This window comes from Lycium ferocissimum, chromosome 7 (genome assembly GCF_029784015.1).
Source record: "Lycium ferocissimum isolate CSIRO_LF1 chromosome 7, AGI_CSIRO_Lferr_CH_V1, whole genome shotgun sequence".
NCBI classification, from domain to species: Eukaryota; Viridiplantae; Streptophyta; class Magnoliopsida; order Solanales; family Solanaceae; genus Lycium; species Lycium ferocissimum.
The window spans coordinates 18,149,554-18,166,783 of NC_081348.1; the positions used below are offsets into that span (position 1 = coordinate 18,149,554).

The following is a 17,230-nucleotide window of genomic DNA, read 5'->3' on the forward strand; positions in this document are numbered from 1 at the left end:
TCCAGGGATGTGATGTTGAAAGGTAATTTAACATTAATATACTTATCTATTAATAGGTCTCTATTTTGAGACGATCAAAAGATGATTTAGACAGTTGTTTGTATCTATCATTTATAAGCTAGAAGGCGTGCCACTTAATTACATGAATATTAGTCAAGCATACGTGTATACGTTGTATATATGTGAATGCGTACACGAACATATATAATACTTTTGATTCATTTTATGTGACATTTGATTGAACAAAGTTCAGAAAAAGACATTCAAAACTTGTGGTTTAAAACACATAGTAATAGGCATTTTTGTGACTATATATCATTTCAAGGTAAATGAAATGTTCAAATATTAAATTGTTACTAAACATAGAAAATGTTAGTATTCTTTTTCAGACAGACTATGAAATAATTAGCCAAACATCAAAACTCCAACAATCAAACTTCAGTTTTTCTTCCTTTTGGACACTCTCAAGTCCACTGCAATATAGAATTGCATGTAACGGTAAAATGGCAAAAAGTGTGTATAGGAAACACAAATATTTTGCGGAAAAAAAAAAGGTTCAGAAAGATCTTATAAAGTCAGATTCTCCAAGTTCTACAAATGATGCCTATCAGAGTATAAAAGTATACTCCCTATCCACAAACTTTTCAAATAGAAATTTATTCGACGCAACATTTAGTTCAAGTATTCTATTCAGCATTAAACTTCCCCAAAATTGTCTAACAATAATAATCTTGCTAACGTCATTTGCTTCCCCTACTTAACAAGTGAAACAGCACTTCAACAAGTAAGTAAAATAATGCAAAGAGTAGAAGAATGAGAACAAAAAAAAAAAAAAAATATCTGCAAAAAGGTAAGCAGATTGACAGACTTGGAATCTTGAAGGGCACGCTGCGAACAGTGTGGTGCTGCTAACTATATGCTAACGTGATTAGGTTAGATTTTCAAGCTTCTCAATGCTGAACTAAGCACGGAGAGCTTGCTGGGAGCTCTCTGCTTATAGTCTTTTTCCAATGCCATTGCGGACAGAGATTGTAGCTCCGAGCTCTCCTTGTCCTCCTTGTTTCGTCCTTTAGTCAGCTGCCCGATGGCAGACGTACACTGGAAACAACAATGCATTAAGTCAGATCTCGCAGGGTGACTGGTAAACAATACAAACCTAGTTTGTTTAGTAGTACGGCTTATTAACAGTCTATGAATTTTTAAAACCTCCAGTATTTGGAGAATTTAATCAATGTAAAGAAGTAGGGACATAAGACCGGGACCGCAAGTTCTGGACTCCAAGTTGGAAAAGAGTCTACATTCAGGGCAACAACTTGTAAACGTGCAAAGTGCAATGAGTGCCTTATGTCTCCAATTTCTTGTGTTAGTTTATAAGCAATTTATTCTGTGTTTTTTAGAAACTTAGAGAACTTCTATGATAATTTTCTTTACCACTAGACCATTGACATATAAGAGAACTGGTAAATTCATCAAGGGTATAAGCAATTGACCAGTTCTGTTTGTTTATAAGCAATTTCTTCTGTATTTTACTTAGAGAACTTTTATGATAATTTTCTTTACCACTAGACCATTGACATATAGGAGAACTGGTAAATTAATCAAACCAAAAGAAATCTATGATAATTTTCTTTGCACTAGATCATTGACATATAAGAGAACTGGTAAATTAATCAAACCAAAAGAAATCATCAAGAATTATTTTATCAAAATTAAGAAACAGAGATAGAGACAGATTGACTGACCAAACATACGCCAAAAAGTGCTCTGGTACTCTTGCCACCAGTTAAGTCTATGGTAGATGCATAATATTTCTTTGCCGTCTGAAGATTTTCTAGTCCACCAAGTGTATAGAGCACCTGTTAAAGTCGGGAAGAAATATGAGTGATTATTTTATGGCTATTATGAGAAAAATGCAAGTCATGTATGGAACAGCAATGCCAGTTGATATCTAGGGAAGCAAGTTCATAAAATCGAAAACTAACATGCAATCCAAACCATTGTTATTCTTTAACCGACACCCAGTTGGTCCAGGGGATCACGGAAGAAATATTAACCAACATTTTTCTTAATCCAAAATATTGAAGCAGACGTCAGAAATGCTTTCCATTTTTCATCCGTAAGAACTTTTTTGAAGGCATTTCCATTTTTCATCAATAAGAACATCTTTAAATGTATTTGCAAGCAAAAGTACTTCCTAGGTTCACCATTTACCCAAATATGAGCATTTTCATTACTGTGTTCCACAATCTATAAGAAATCTTTCCCAGGTCTCACTAAGATTCAGTACCTATTACCTCACTAGAGTTCTAACTTCTAGGCCAGACATAGATAAAGTTGCCGTAGGAGCTCAACAAGAACTAATGTGGAAATCATCGCGCAATAAGAACCACCTAATTTGCAATCAACAGACCACATTGAAGTTGAAGATAGACCACGCATCTCGATGAACCAGTCACCCCCAATTCTTTACCAATTCATTGAGCGAAATAGGACTAAAAGATACTATATAAGCCCGTTCAGTATTTATCCGACTAAAATTTTTTCACCTTCATTCCCCAAAAGAATATAGTTGAATTACTTTGACCTCCACCCTAGTCTATATATGTCATTGCAGAGGATGTTGCATAGACTTTCTCATCCTCTCCTACACTAGAATCATTAAATGAAAATATCTATTAGCAAAACTTTAAAAATTTATTTCTCATTTTGCGTACTGATGTGATGTTATTTACATACTAAAAATGAGGAAGAAAAGGGAAGAGGAGGGGGTTGGTGGAGAAGGAAGCAATGGGTGTTCTCAAAATCCAACAATTGCCTGAACCGTTCATCAGTTGGGTCACTTCTCTTCAGATCATAGTTGCCGCCATCCAAGCTTCCTTCACATCAGCCCCTCCTCTCCCTTACCAAACCGACATCACTCCCTCCTCTCCCTACCCAGACGGTGACAAGCCTACCTTTTCTATCCCAGCTGGCCACCACCTTCCTCCTCTCCCATTCCCTGTTCCATCCCCTGCCCAGCTAGTCACTCCCATATCCCACCCCACCAACCCTTTCCCTAGAGCCCCATCATACCCCTCTTGCACTTCGTCCAGCACCTATTTGTTCTCCACCTCACTCCCCCACTCTATTCTGCCTCCTCTACTTGGTCCCAGGTCTCCCTCTTTCCTGTTACCAATCCTCCCTCCCCACTCTACAAGTTGCTACTCCTATCGTCCTTTCTATTTCCTCTTTTCTTTTCTTCCCCACCCCCCCCCACGCGGGGGGGGGGGGGGGTTGATTTCTTTTTTTCTCCTTTAGATTTCTCTGAAGGATTTGTGGATCCAACATTTTCCTTAACCACATCAAAAGACTTGTCGAGTTAGCTTCAAAAATTGACACTCTCAACTCTGCCATCAAATAGGTGGAGATCTTAGGCATTTCTCTAACTAGAAGAAAGATGTCCAAGCAACTGTCCCACAAAAGCCACTTCTTCTGAAATTATTGTGCCTAAGCAAGTTAAACGGAGGAAATTAGTCTTCTTTAGGTGGGGGCCCAAAAAGTTGGAATTAGAAGCTTATATTTGAAGTTTGAAATTAAAGTGAAGAACAAATCCACTCCAGGAGCCCACAGTCAGCATAACGAGAAAATATCTTGAGAACCAGATTGAGTTCTATAAAATTCCTCCTCCCATCTTCTCCATATTTCTGCACATTGGTATCTATTTTCAAATCTCCACCTATCACTTCGATGTTGATTTCTAGTGAACTTCTGCGTAAGCATACTAATGTGCTCTGACAACTTCACTAATGAGAGAGAGAGAGAGAGAGAGAGAGAAACTGGTCAAATGGCAACATAGATCCGTGAGCCTCTCTGTTGATAATAACATTTGCAGTTGGTAAAATAGCTGCTAGAAACCAAGTATGAATCAACCAACTTCCTTTTTATCCAATGAACTAGGTGATAAATGAAGCCTCATAGAAACACCCAGAATAGCATCTTGACTAGAACAAGATCACATTATTAATAATAATACCTCTTAAAAAGATGCAGGCTCACAAAGATTGCAAGCTATAATCAATGCACCTCTGCTAATAATATTTGTCAAAAAGCAGCAATATAATATGACTAGAGAAGCATCTTACATCAGCGTAGGCTAGGTGATATAAAGGAACTGTCGGTTGAGATAAGATCAGCTCCTCATAGCAAAAAGCTGCTTGCTTGTACCTAAATATGATATATTAGATAAACAATTTTGACTTGGCTAATTAGGACAGTGAATGGATGAGACAGTAGCTAAAGAAGGCATCAATGGAATAGAGTTGCCTCCAAGCCATTAGTCTTCCACTCTGAGCACGAGAATAAAAAATCTTACATTTGCAAGGAAACATATATTTCAGCAAGCTCTCTCCAAGCTTCATGATCAGCCATGAATCTACCGAAACAATAAAGAAGTCAAGAACAACTGTTAAAGTCACGACATACTTATTAGTGTTAATATGTGATGCATTTTAGATTCTTCTTACAAGTCAAGATACTTGTTAAGCCAGTCAATTGCTGCTGACGTATTGCCTTGCGCCTTTGCCATGGCTGCCCTCCTCTTATGTACAACCTAGAGGACATCAATAAGATACACAAAAAATATATTCCTTGAGCTTTGGATTGTTCTTCTTTTTCTTAAATTACATGAAAGTAATCACAAAGCCTCTGCTATGAGCACAGATGTTTGGTCAACGTTCAATAATATGAGCATATGGGTTTATGCATGCACCAACTTTGTCAAAAGCGAACAATGTAAAAAGCAAAGGGCTTTAAGAACAAGGCTCAATTAAAACACACGATTTAGTGGGAAAAAAAGTCCAGATAAAGAGAATGTATACACACACATAAATGTGAACAAATGTCGTGTGTGTACATATATACATACTGTGTGTGTTGTGTGTGTAATACAAGAAAAAACTACAGCGAACACAACTAACAATTATATGGTTAAAGAATTGAAAAGCCTGAAATTACGAGTAATATAAATATTATCAACAAAAAGTTTAAAAAAACATTTAAACATATGCTTCTGATGCGAAGATACACTTCTGAGTTTCTAATTCAGATTTAGTGGCTAGTTTTCTTATACTAGATTTTAACTTTTTATTTCTATATGCTATTTTGCGGCACATTTCCATTAGGAATTATCTACTTTACATAGTTAATTGAGCCAAATTAACAATGTATGGTGAAATGTCCTTGTCTATCTCAGACCTGATCAAATGGATTTTCCTCCAAAAGGCTTGAGTAAGCACTTTCTGCCTCTGACCATAATCCCCTGGCCTCTAGCAACATAGCTTCTAGCCTGCCTGATAACAAATCAAAATAAAAACTCTTAGCCATTATTAGAAGGTCAAGCATACAAAGATGGCGCAGGAATCAGAAATACATAAAGTAGAAAAAATAAACAGTGGTGAAAAAAACGTTTAATCTATATTGCTAAATGAAAATTTTGGTATTCCCAGTAACAATAATTTAATGATTGAGAACAAAACTGACAATCACAGTGGCAAAGGATGACATATTGAGAAAGCTTTCTGGGGCCACATGACATTTCAATAACCTCTGACCAGCTTGAAGATATGATATACATAATGAGATACAAAGATACAATTATCAAATTAAGGCAATGTTGTTGCAAAACGCTTTGACAAAACTAAACTAAAGTACCCTCTGTTTTAAATGGATCATCCATAGTACTACCTGGACCATAACTACAATGAGAGTATAGAACCAATACTTTCCAATATCAAATGGAAAGGGAGCTGCAGAATCTATTTGTTACATATTGCATGGAATCTCTACTTTCCGGTATACCTCTTGTATTCATAAGCTTTCGCATTATCAATATTATTACACTTGATCCAAAACGAAAAAAACTATTTACATATTGTGTGCGTTGATGGTGATAATATTTTGCATTTTAAGAAAGAAAGCATTAGTTTGAGACAACATAAAATATGAACAGGGGCAACCAGATCCATATATGCCGATTAATTCCGTCTCGGTCTTTGAAATATTTATCAGGCACATATCAAAAAAAAAGCTATTAACATTTAGAGAAACTTCGTCGCACAAATTTTGTTATTGATGATATCTAAGTGAAGATATATTATTAGATGTTCTTACTCGAAGTTCAACTGCTTTAAAACGCTGTGAGGAGAGCTTCCTACAATTTACTTAGGAATGCCACTGGGAGCAAAGAGCAAGTCAATAGGGATATGGAATGGAGTCTTGGAGAAGTGTGAAAAGAAACTGTCAAACTGGAAAAGACAATACGTATCTATTGGTGGGAGACTGATCCTAATCAATAGTGAACTTGATGCTTTGCCTACATACGTGAAGACACTGCTTCCCATGCCTGTTGAAATTGCCAATAGAATAGATGCCTTGAATTCTGACCAGAAGAAATTCCATTTGGTGAAATGGAATATTCTGTTGAATAGCAAGAAAGATGGAGGGCTAGGCATATGCAATCTTAAAGCTCAGAACCACAGCCTGCTCAGCAAGTGGAATTGGAGAATGGCATCAGGAGAGAGATCCCTATGGACAGAGGTGATCAAAGGAAAGCATGGAGAGCAAAACAGTTGGACTACAAACATGGTGACGATATGGAAAGTCAAGATTCCTCATGAAGTGGCTTGCTTTGCTTGGTTACTGGCAAAAAACAGAGTCCTTACTCAGGACAATTTAGCAAAGAAGGGTTTTCATTTATGCTCCAGATGTTTCTTACGTGGTGAGAAAGCAAAGACAATCAATTATCTCTTTTTACATTGTAAATGGGCCGACCAACTATGGAGAATTTTTATCAACCTGAGGGGGATTAGTTGGGTGCTGCCACCAGTCTTAACTGATGTTTTAATTAGTTGGAACAGAGAAGGAAGGCTATCCAATCAGAAAGAGAGATGGAGAATTGACCCTGCATGTATCTGGAGGACTTTATGGAAGGAAAGGAATCAAAGATGCTTTGCAGACAAAGATAACCCTATCCAGAAGATAAAGATGAACTGTTTAGTGCTTTACCATTTTTGGTGTAAACAACAATGTCTAGAAAACATAGAATCTATCTTTGATGTCCTAGATTACATTTAGTAAGCTTCTTAGTCTTCCTATTGTAATCCCTTTTGTGTTCTGGATACAAACACAACTTGTGTAAGTATCCTTTATTATAAATAATATATACTGTTTACCATTGTCAAAATACCACCATTGCGCGTTGGTCAAAATACTGCTTTAGACAGATTCATTGAAAGAAATATGTTGCTTTAACCAGAAAAATAAAGATCACACAATGTCACAGTCCTATAACACAATATGTCACCAATAACCCCAAAATTCCAGGACAGCTGTAATTCAAAGTAGAACTTTTCAAATGGAACCCGAAACAGCAAATCATCAGGGTCTTATAACATCAACTCTAGTACTTCTTATAAAGGTCATTATCATTCATTCAGTCTGGCAATTAGAATTTTAGGTTCCCTTATACAACGAGAGAGAGAAAGAGAGGCATCTTAGATTTCGTGATTTGCTTGTGACGTGATACCCTTCAGGAGTGACACATGAAACAAGAGCTAGAAGCTGTACCAACATAGTGATTCAAGGTCACTGGTCACACGTGAAGAAAATGCAAGCTACAAGAGCTCAAGACAACAAACATATATACTTATAGATCAAAGAGAACTCACCAACCCTTTTGCTCCCAGGAAACTTCTTTTGCAAAACCTTTATGCAGTCCTGCAGAAGTTCCCATAACATAAATTCAAATGGTTTTCCACAAAATTATAAAGTAGCGAGAGTTTAATAAGAGAATCTCCAGCATATATGAATGAAGAATGAACATGACTTGAAAAATAGCTAATGCATATTGGTGAATATGGCCAACTATATGGTCAGATCACTTCATTACTCGATATATTTAACCACATAGTCAGCCAATGTAACTCTACCAATTTAATTATGGTAAGTGTATCTCTGCAGCTTTATAGGAAATAACGGCCAAACAACTAGCTTTCTAGATTTGGATAAAAATGACCATTTTGTTGTAGTCACATCCTTTATATATTAGATTGTACCGTAATTTTTCTTTTCATATTACGTACAATCCGATCACAGCTATGACCTTGGGTAATGTATGATAAATTCTACATTATTGTACTGTAAAGATTGACTTTTGCCATCTTCTAGAAATCTTTTATTGAGGAAACGAGGTAAATAATCTGGGATCATTTGATTAAACTTTATCAGCATGGTTTCTGCAGCTCTGAGAAGTCTAAAATAAAATAAAATGGAAAAATCATGCATGTCTTTAGTGTGAACCTCTACGAGGTAACTAAAATTCGACTTGGGGATTACAGGAAAGATGTTTTTACCTTAGCTACATCAATAGATTGACAATCCATAGCTGCAACAGCTACCTGCTCATATAGAGTCCATTCTGCAATATTTGGGTTGCAGCGAATAAAAGGTTAATCAGAAGTTACATCCAGTCACATGATGCTCGAACGAAGTCTATGGACCAATCAATCAAAAAGAAAAGTTAAAAAAGGGGGGGGGGGGGGGGGGGGGGGGGGGATATACCACATGTCCCAAAACCCAAAATCTCAACTTCTCTGACTCAATTCTTCACTTTTCCACTTTCATGGATCCTAGACTACCCAAATCAGTACAAGACCTCAGTTTTCTAGTCCCAAATATTACCCAATTGAAACTAAATAAATAGAGAAAGGAAAAAACAGAGATATGCCACATGTCCCAAAACCCAAAATCTCAACTTCTCCATGAACCAAAACTTCAATTTGCCACTTTTGTGGGTCCTAGACTACCCAAATCAGTACAAAATCTCACTTTTTCAGTACCAAATATTACCCGATTGCCACTGACTTAATCCTAGATAACCCAAATTAGTACAAGATCTCAAATTTTCTACTACTTAATTCTTACTTTCTTCAATCCTAAACTTACCCAAATCAGTGAAAAAACTCAGCTTTCCAGTCCTGAATCCTGGACAACCCAAATTAGTGGAAGATCTCAAATTTTCCACTACCCAATTGTAATTAACTCCCACTTTCTTGAATCCTAAACTAGCAAATCAGCAAACAAAGATGAAAAACAGGAATTTCCGCGTTATGACTCAATTGGATATGAATCAACAAGTACCTTGATGGCCAAGAGCAGATCTTTTTTTGGAATCATTAAGAATGGATAACCCATGCTTCAATACCATATCAGATCGACGAATTTTGAGTTTATGAACAAGACAAAGATATTCCCAAACACCACCTCCACCATTCTCTACTTGGTTCTCCAATCTGTTCACCTCTTCTTCCTCTGTTCTCGTCACCATCTTGGTTTCTCAGTTTCAGATTGAATCCCAACAATCTCCGACCACTTCAATGTCTGCTTATGTTGTCGTGTTGTGCAGAATATCTTCTTGTTGGATGGACAACTAGGGAAAGCCAAAGCCTGTTTATTGGATCTACTTTTGTTTGACTCCTACTGCCACTGCCCACTTCCTAATCACATGCTCTCAAAAGACGATTATACCCCCCTTTTACTTTGGTTTTTGCATAACTTCACTTTGAATAATTTTTTTTTTTATTTGGAATAATTTCAGAGACCTTCTCAGGTCTTTTTTCGTAATGCTAACTTCTCTAATCGTTTATAAAGTTACAACTATTTATGCTAATTAAATTACTATTTTTTTGTGACAATATTTTTAAACTCTTTTATCATTAATGTAAAATAATTTTACCACTGTTAATAAATAAACTTTTGTAATTAATTTATATGAACATATCCTCCTAAAAATTCCTTATGATTTGTCATTGTATATTCTGTGTATATCTTATACAGTTATTATTGGTGGGCAATTTGCAGATTGCCCTTCGTTGGGAAAGTCTGCCTTAAGGCAGAATTGGCACACGGACAAAATTTGCATGGGCATAATTCTGCCGAATTTTGCAATTTCTGCCTTGCGAATTTTTTTTTTTTTTACTAAGTTGGATTTCGAATCTACAATCTCGGAGTATTAGACGAAGGACAAAATTTCAAGACCACCAATTTGAAGGGCAAAAATTAAAGACCACCCCAAATGAAGGGCAATCAATGCAAAAAAAAAAAAAAAGGACTTAAAACCTTTTTTTTGCGCAGGTTGTCCTTCAAAGGCACTGGTCTTTAACTTTTGTCTCTCAAATTGTTGGTCTTTAATTTTTCGCCTAAAAATCTATGGGTTCCGTGTTCGCCCCCCCCCCCCCCTCCACCTTGAGTCAAAAACTTAAAAAAAAAAAAAAAAAAAAAAAATTGCAAGGCACAGCTTTTGGATTCAAACTCTGCCTTAAGGTAGGTAGAGTCTTACAGGCAAATTTTACCTTGTGAATTTTCTTTTAATGTTTGCATGAGCGGGGTTCGAACCCGGAACCTATAAATTTTTTAGCGAAGGGTTAAAATTAAAGATCAACAATTTGAGGGACAAAAATTAAAGACCACCCCCAAATAAAGGCAATCATGCAAATTGCCCGATTTAAAACTCAACATAAGGCATAATTCTAAGGGAAAACAACCAAATACCTCTAAAATATAAAATATTTACCCGCCCCATATCCCTCCTAAAGTAATTTCGCTTCTACCCCAACCGGCCGGACATATTTTATCGATGTACCCCTCGCTCAAATCCCTTCCTCCATGATACCATCGTTGTATATTTATATATCATGATGATATCATGGAGGAATAAGAAGAGGACTAAAACCGTCGTTCATGATACCATCTCAGTATATTTATATTCCACAAAGGTACCATGGTCCAAAGAATCCTCCACGATATCATCACAGTATATATATATATATATATATATATATAATGATGGTATCATAAAGTTTTTTTTTTTTTTTGAGAAAAGTGTGTATTTTTAAATAAATAAACATGAGCATCCATAATAATATCTCAGTATATTTATATACCATGATGGTATCATGAAAGATTAAGAGAAGGACTGAGCAGTCTTCCATGATACCATCTCAGTATATTTATATACCATGTTCGTATCATAATTGGGGGTATCTCGGGTAAGCACTTCTGATTTTTTTGGGAGTACGAAAGTAATATTTATATACCATGTTTTGTAAGGTTCATGGGATTCTATGCATGTGATGTTTTGGAAAATATCTCGGTAAGCACTTCGATTTTTTTTGAAAATTTCAAAAAAATATAGAGTACGAAAGTAATCAAGTCATGTGACATGTATGAGCTAAGGATAAAAGGAGTAATTTAATTTTCTAGAGAATTCAAGAGGGACAAGAACACAAGAAAAGAAGAAGAAGGAGAATTCTTCTTTGTCCCTAATTCTAAAGCGAGCGACAACGTGGTGCAATTACGAGATAACCTTGATCACATTCATCTTTTCGTAATTATGTTTTGAAGGTTTGATTTGTAAGGTGGAGTGTTAACAAGAAAATTAGAACGATTTAATCAAATAAAGTTGAAGAAAATGATAAAATTAAAGCGACGAATATAGAAAAACGAAGATTATCGTATTTGTATGAAGTTTAAGAGATATTAAAGTGTGAATTATGATGATTGTGATTGAACTTAGAGGATAGGAATATGCTATGAATATCATGTTAAAGATTGGAAGATGTGATAAATTATGACTTTGGTGGAAAGTCAAATTTGTGTATGTATGGTAGAAATGATATGAAATGCTTCCGAATGGTATTGTAATGACTTTAGTTAGTAATGAAGAATATGATGGCATTGATTTGACGGGTGGAGTCAATGGAAGTTTACGTGTTGGAAAGTTTTTTATGTCTCATAAATGTTGTTGTTTTAACAATCTCGGGGATGTCATGTTTATAGGGGAAGTCAAATTTCGGTAGCCAAATAGAAGCTAGTTAAGAATAAAATCCATTTTAAAAATGGGATTAATTTCTAATTTGATTAGATTAGGCTGGTCCTGGGGATACGTAATTTTCCCCTTTTTCCTTGAGATTGAACCCAACTGATATGACGTATAAAACTCCGTTAAATATCTCTTTCATTTATTAATGATATTATGAGGTTCGATATGTATGTTTTATGTTCGCCACCTCGTTTGACCGAGGTGAGCCCACTATTTCCGACTTTATTCTTTTGTAAATGGTTGTACCCTATCAAGCATGAAATGTTTTGATATGTACTTCGAGTAGTAGATATATTCCGAAAGGTACGTATTAGATTAGTTTGATTGTTATTCGATATCTTATTCGATATTTTGTCACTTAAGTCCTATTATTTCTTTTACACTTTAGTCCCTCCCCGCGCGCCCCGTGTGAGGGGGGGCGGTGTATATACGAGTTGTTATGATATGATCTGTATGGCCACTTTGTATGTTATGATCTTATGGCGCCCTCTAGGCGAAGGGCGCCTGAGTCCCATACGGGCCGCTTTGCATATGTTTCTTCGTACGCATGCATTATGACTTTCGGTATGCATTTCGATTCCCTATGTATCTTATGCGATTAATGAGATTTTATTATCTTACCTTCTTAGTTTTATTTCGATTTCCATTTATTTTCTCGCAATGCTCCTTTGTCCAGAGCCGTTTTGGCATAAAATTTTCTCGTTACATTTGTATGCATTGATCTCGGGTACGGGCGGGGCCCCGTCCCGTCATATGATTATGTTTTGTTCAGAGAGGTCCGTAGACATGTAGCGTGTGGGTTCCGTATATGCTCGTGGAGTGTTGCGTACGAGCTCTTTCGAGCCGCTTATCGGCCTTCGGCGTCATGCCCACCGGACTCCGTTAAATTATTATTGAGAAAGGTACGTCCCAAAGCAGGTTCTAAAAAATCGTTTAATCAAATAACCCAGTTGATAAATTAAAGCGACGAATATAGAAAAACGAAGATTATCAGCAAGTTTAAGAGATTACATGGCCAACACAGCTGTGCCTTTTTTCTCATAAATCCTTTAACACTGTCTTCTAGTTAAGAATAAAATATGTCTTAAAATTAATTTCTAATTTGATTAGATGCATACGGAGTGAATCGAAATATCTCTTTCGAAATGAATTTGAGTAGGCATTTCGCTTTCTATTTTGTCACTTAAGTCCTATTATTTCTTTTACACTTTAGTCCCTCCTGAGTTGGTTATCAATTCTCAGGAGAGCGGTGGTACTGAATGAGAATTATCTTACCTTCTTAGTTTTATTTCGATTTCCATTTATTTTTCTCGCAATTCGATTACCGAGCTCTTTCGAGCTCGCTGGCTCGGCCAAGGAGAAATCAAAGAGGTTCTAAATCGTTTGGATCGAATGGCAATCGAGGTTGCCAACTTCAATGCGAGAAAACCAAAGGGGGAATATCAATGAAAGGGCATTTCGCGAAGTTAAAGGAATCATTCTCCATCTATAGCGGGTCCTTACATTCTCCAACAGTCCTTATGATTATGACACCGATTCACAGTTGCAACATCAAAACTTGAATGTTCACGTTAATAGATCATTAAGGCTGCAATCATCTAGTCCTCCATTTCACATTAATCAGTCTACTCCATTCTCCATTCAATCGATTCCACCTTCTTCTACACAACACCCAATTCAATCAGTCGCACCTCTAAATTCCAACCCAGCTATCTACACGTATAGTTCTGCACAACCCACCATCTCTGTTGGTCAAATTCCTTGTTCTATACCCGCTCTAGCCCAACAACCCATTATCGAACCAAAACTATCAACACCACAACTACCCATACCAAAACTACCAAAAAATCGAACTATCAAGCTCGAACTACCCTAATCATAGTTTTCAACATCCTTCCATGCTTACCCCTAACCCTCCTCCTGCCTATTCTCATTCTCTTCACCAATACAACAACCCTTACCATAATCATAAACCACCTTCAATTCTAAGACAATACAAAGTTGATTTCTCTAGATTCAATGGAACTAACTTTCAGGACTGGTGGTACCAAGTTCAGCAGTTTTTTTCAATGGATGAAGTTCCCCATCACCAAAAAGTTAGAGTAGCTTCTATGTATTTGGATGATTTGGCTCTACAATGGCATAGGGCTTACATGAGGAGTAGAACTAATGCTCAACTGCCACCTCCTGTGTGGGAGGAATATATATGGGCCCTCTCTGATAGATTTGGGGCTGAATTTGATGACCCAATGAGTGAACTTGTCAAATTGAAACAAATTGGGGGAGTAGTGGAATTTCAGGAAGCTTTTGATAGAGCTATGACTAGACTGAACCTGGATCCTAGCTATGCTGTTAGCATTTTTTTAGAAAACCTGAAGCCAGAACTTGGGGATGCTGTTAGAATACACAAACCTTACTCTACCACGTGCTTGCCACCTTGCTAGACTCCAGGAATCTAACTTCTTGAAACAAGCCAAAGCTATGGGGAGTGCCTTGTCTTCATCCCACTCAAGTTCTAACAGATATTCCACCCCTAGCCAGCCTTACCATAAACCAGTAACCAAACCTGCTTACCACAATCCCAAAGTCACTCCAACCCCTGCTAGTGATAGATTCAAGAGAAGAAGGCTCACCCCTGCTGAATTGAGTGAGAAGAGGGCCAAGGGCCTATGCTTCTTATGTGATGAAAAGTTCCACATGGGTATGTGTGCAAGACCAAGGCTCAACTCTATCATCTTGTTGGAGTTAGAAGAAGAAGAAATCCTAGAGGAATTAGATGATGAGGTTTTGAATGTAGAAGATGTGGCCGAGGCATGTGAGATTTCTATCCATGCACTTCATGGCACTAAAGGCTACAGAACCTTAAGGCTGATGGGGTATTGTCAGAAGAAGCCTTTGAATGTGCTGATTGACACTGGTTCAACACATAACTTCCTCGATTGTGGGGTTGCAGCTAAAATCGGATGGAAGGTTGATCCTTGCAAACATCAAGATGCTAGCCTAGCTGATGGTAATTCACGTTCCATTGGCCGGCACGTGCAAGGGGCTAGAATGGTTGCTACATAGCTCGGGCTTCGGGTCGATTTTTACTTGTTGCCCTTGGGGTCTTGTGATATGGTTTTGGGAATACAATGGCTTAGTAGTCCGGGGATATCATGTTCAATTTCAGTCAGTTAACCATGGAGTTTGCATATGAGGGAAAAATGTTATCCCTCAAGGGTATTTCTCCCACCTTGGCATTAGTAGAATTATCTACCCTATAGAAGACAACTGATGATCAAATGCAACTATTTATGATCAAGTTGAATCAATAGGAGGAAGAGTGTACTAGAACTCCTTTAGAACAAGATCATGCAGATGATTCAGTGATGATTCAAGAAGTGTTGCAAGAGTTCAATGAGGTGTTTCAGGAACCCAAGGTGTTGCCACCTTTTAGGAATCATTTTGATCATCGTATTCCTTTAAAGGAAGGCTCCAATCCAGTCAATGCAAGACCCTATAGGTATTCACCAAATCCAAAAAGATGTGATTGAAGGCATGGTTCAAGAACCGCAGAATGAGGATTGATCCAAAATAGTTGCAGCCATTTGCTTCCCCGTGGTGTTAGTAGGAAAGAAGGATGGTAGTTGGAGGTTATGTGTAGATTACAGGGCCTTAAACAAGATTACCATCAAAGATAAGTACCCAATTCCCATCATTGAAGAATTATTAGATGAGTTGGGTGGATCAAAGATTTTCTCTAAAATTGATCTAAGATCAGGTTACCATCAAATCGACGGGCACCGATGATATTCATAAGACTGCATTTAGGACACACTCTGGGCACTATGAGTATGTAGTGATGCCCTTTGATCTTACTAATGCCCCTTCTAGTTTCCAAAGCTTGATGAATCATGTATTCAGGGAACATTTAAGGAGGTTCATTTTGGTTTTCTTTGATGATATCCTTATTTCGGTGAGTTTAGAATAACGTGTAGAGCATTTGAGAACTGCGCCAAAGTTGTTAGTGAAACACCAACTATATGCTAGAAGATCTAAATGCCAGTTTGCTGTAACATGTGTGGAATACTTAGGGCACTTTATCTCTGTTAAGGGTGTGTCCACAGACCCAAAGAAAATTCAAGTCATCCAAAGAATGGTTCTGAACTTTGTCACTTCTCGCAAAATGAGAGGATTTTTAGGCCTAGCCGATACTACAGGAGATTTATTAAGAACCATGGTCAGATCAGCAAACCCCTCACAGATTTGTTGAAAAAAGACAATTTCAAATGGGGTTCTAAGGCTGACCTGGCTTTTCAGAAACTTAAACAAGCACTGACTTCTGCCCCTGTGCTTGCTTTGCCTAATTTTGATCTTGGTTTTACAATGGAAACTGATGCTTGTGATGTGGGCATTGGAGCTATTCTCATGCAACAAGGACAACCTATTGCATACTTGAGTAAGGGGTTATCTAAGTTACATCAAACCTTGTCAGTTTATGACAAGGAGTTACTGGCCCTGGTCATGGCAATTACTAGATGGGTCAATATTTAATCGTAGACACTTCATTGTCAAAATCACCAAAAGGCTCTCAAATTCCTTTTGGAGCAAAAACTACACACTGGCTCTCAACTTAAGTGGATTGCCAAACTGATGCAATTTGACTTTGAGATAGAGTATAAGAAAGGGAAGGAAAATAAGGCTGCTGATGCTCTCTCTAGAATGCCAGCAGTGGAACTGGCTGCACTTACCTTGTCTACTATGAGATATGGCTTATTACAATCCATTATGGATAGTTGGAAGGAGGATCCTATGCTGGTCAAGATCATCCATGATCTGACAGTATTGAATATGGATGTGAAGGGTTATTCTTTCATCAATCAACAATTGAGAAAGAATGGTAAGTTGGTAATTGGAGCAGATTCAGCATTGAGGTCTGAATTGCTGAATATATGGCATAGTTCTGCAGTAGGGGGTCATTACGTATTACTCACACTTATAGAAGGCTAGCAGCTCTCTTCTTTTGGAAGGGCATGAAAGCAGATGTGGAAGACTTTGTTAAAAGATGTGATATCCGTCGGCTGAAGCAAGTATGACCATGTTGCTTATCTCGCCTACTTCACCTCTTCCAAAGTGCCATCTATAGCTTGGGGTCACATAAGCATGGATTTCATAGAGGGGTTGCCTAAGTCTAAGGGTAAGGAGGTCATTTGGGTGGTGGTTGACAGACTAACCAAGTATGCCCATTTTATGGCTTTGTCCCATCCCTATTCAGCAATGGACATTGCTAAGATGTTCATGGATCACATTTTCAGATTACATGGCATGCCTGAAGAT

General features: G+C 37.4%; 1 protein-coding gene across 1 annotated transcript; it reads right to left on the reverse strand.

Moving 5' to 3' along the window:
- Positions 1-671: 671 nt before the first annotated feature.
- Positions 672-9,520, reverse strand: LOC132063607 (uncharacterized). Its single transcript, XM_059456237.1, has 9 exons — positions 9,175-9,520; positions 8,388-8,452; positions 7,704-7,752; positions 5,233-5,327; positions 4,503-4,588; positions 4,352-4,411; positions 4,122-4,203; positions 1,743-1,856; positions 672-1,098 (listed from the first exon to the last, which is right to left on the reverse strand). Exons 1-9 carry the CDS (start codon positions 9,359-9,361, stop codon positions 934-936), a joined length of 903 nt encoding a protein of 300 aa, XP_059312220.1. The 5' UTR covers positions 9,362-9,520; the 3' UTR covers positions 672-933.
- Positions 9,521-17,230: the final 7,710 nt, after the last annotated feature.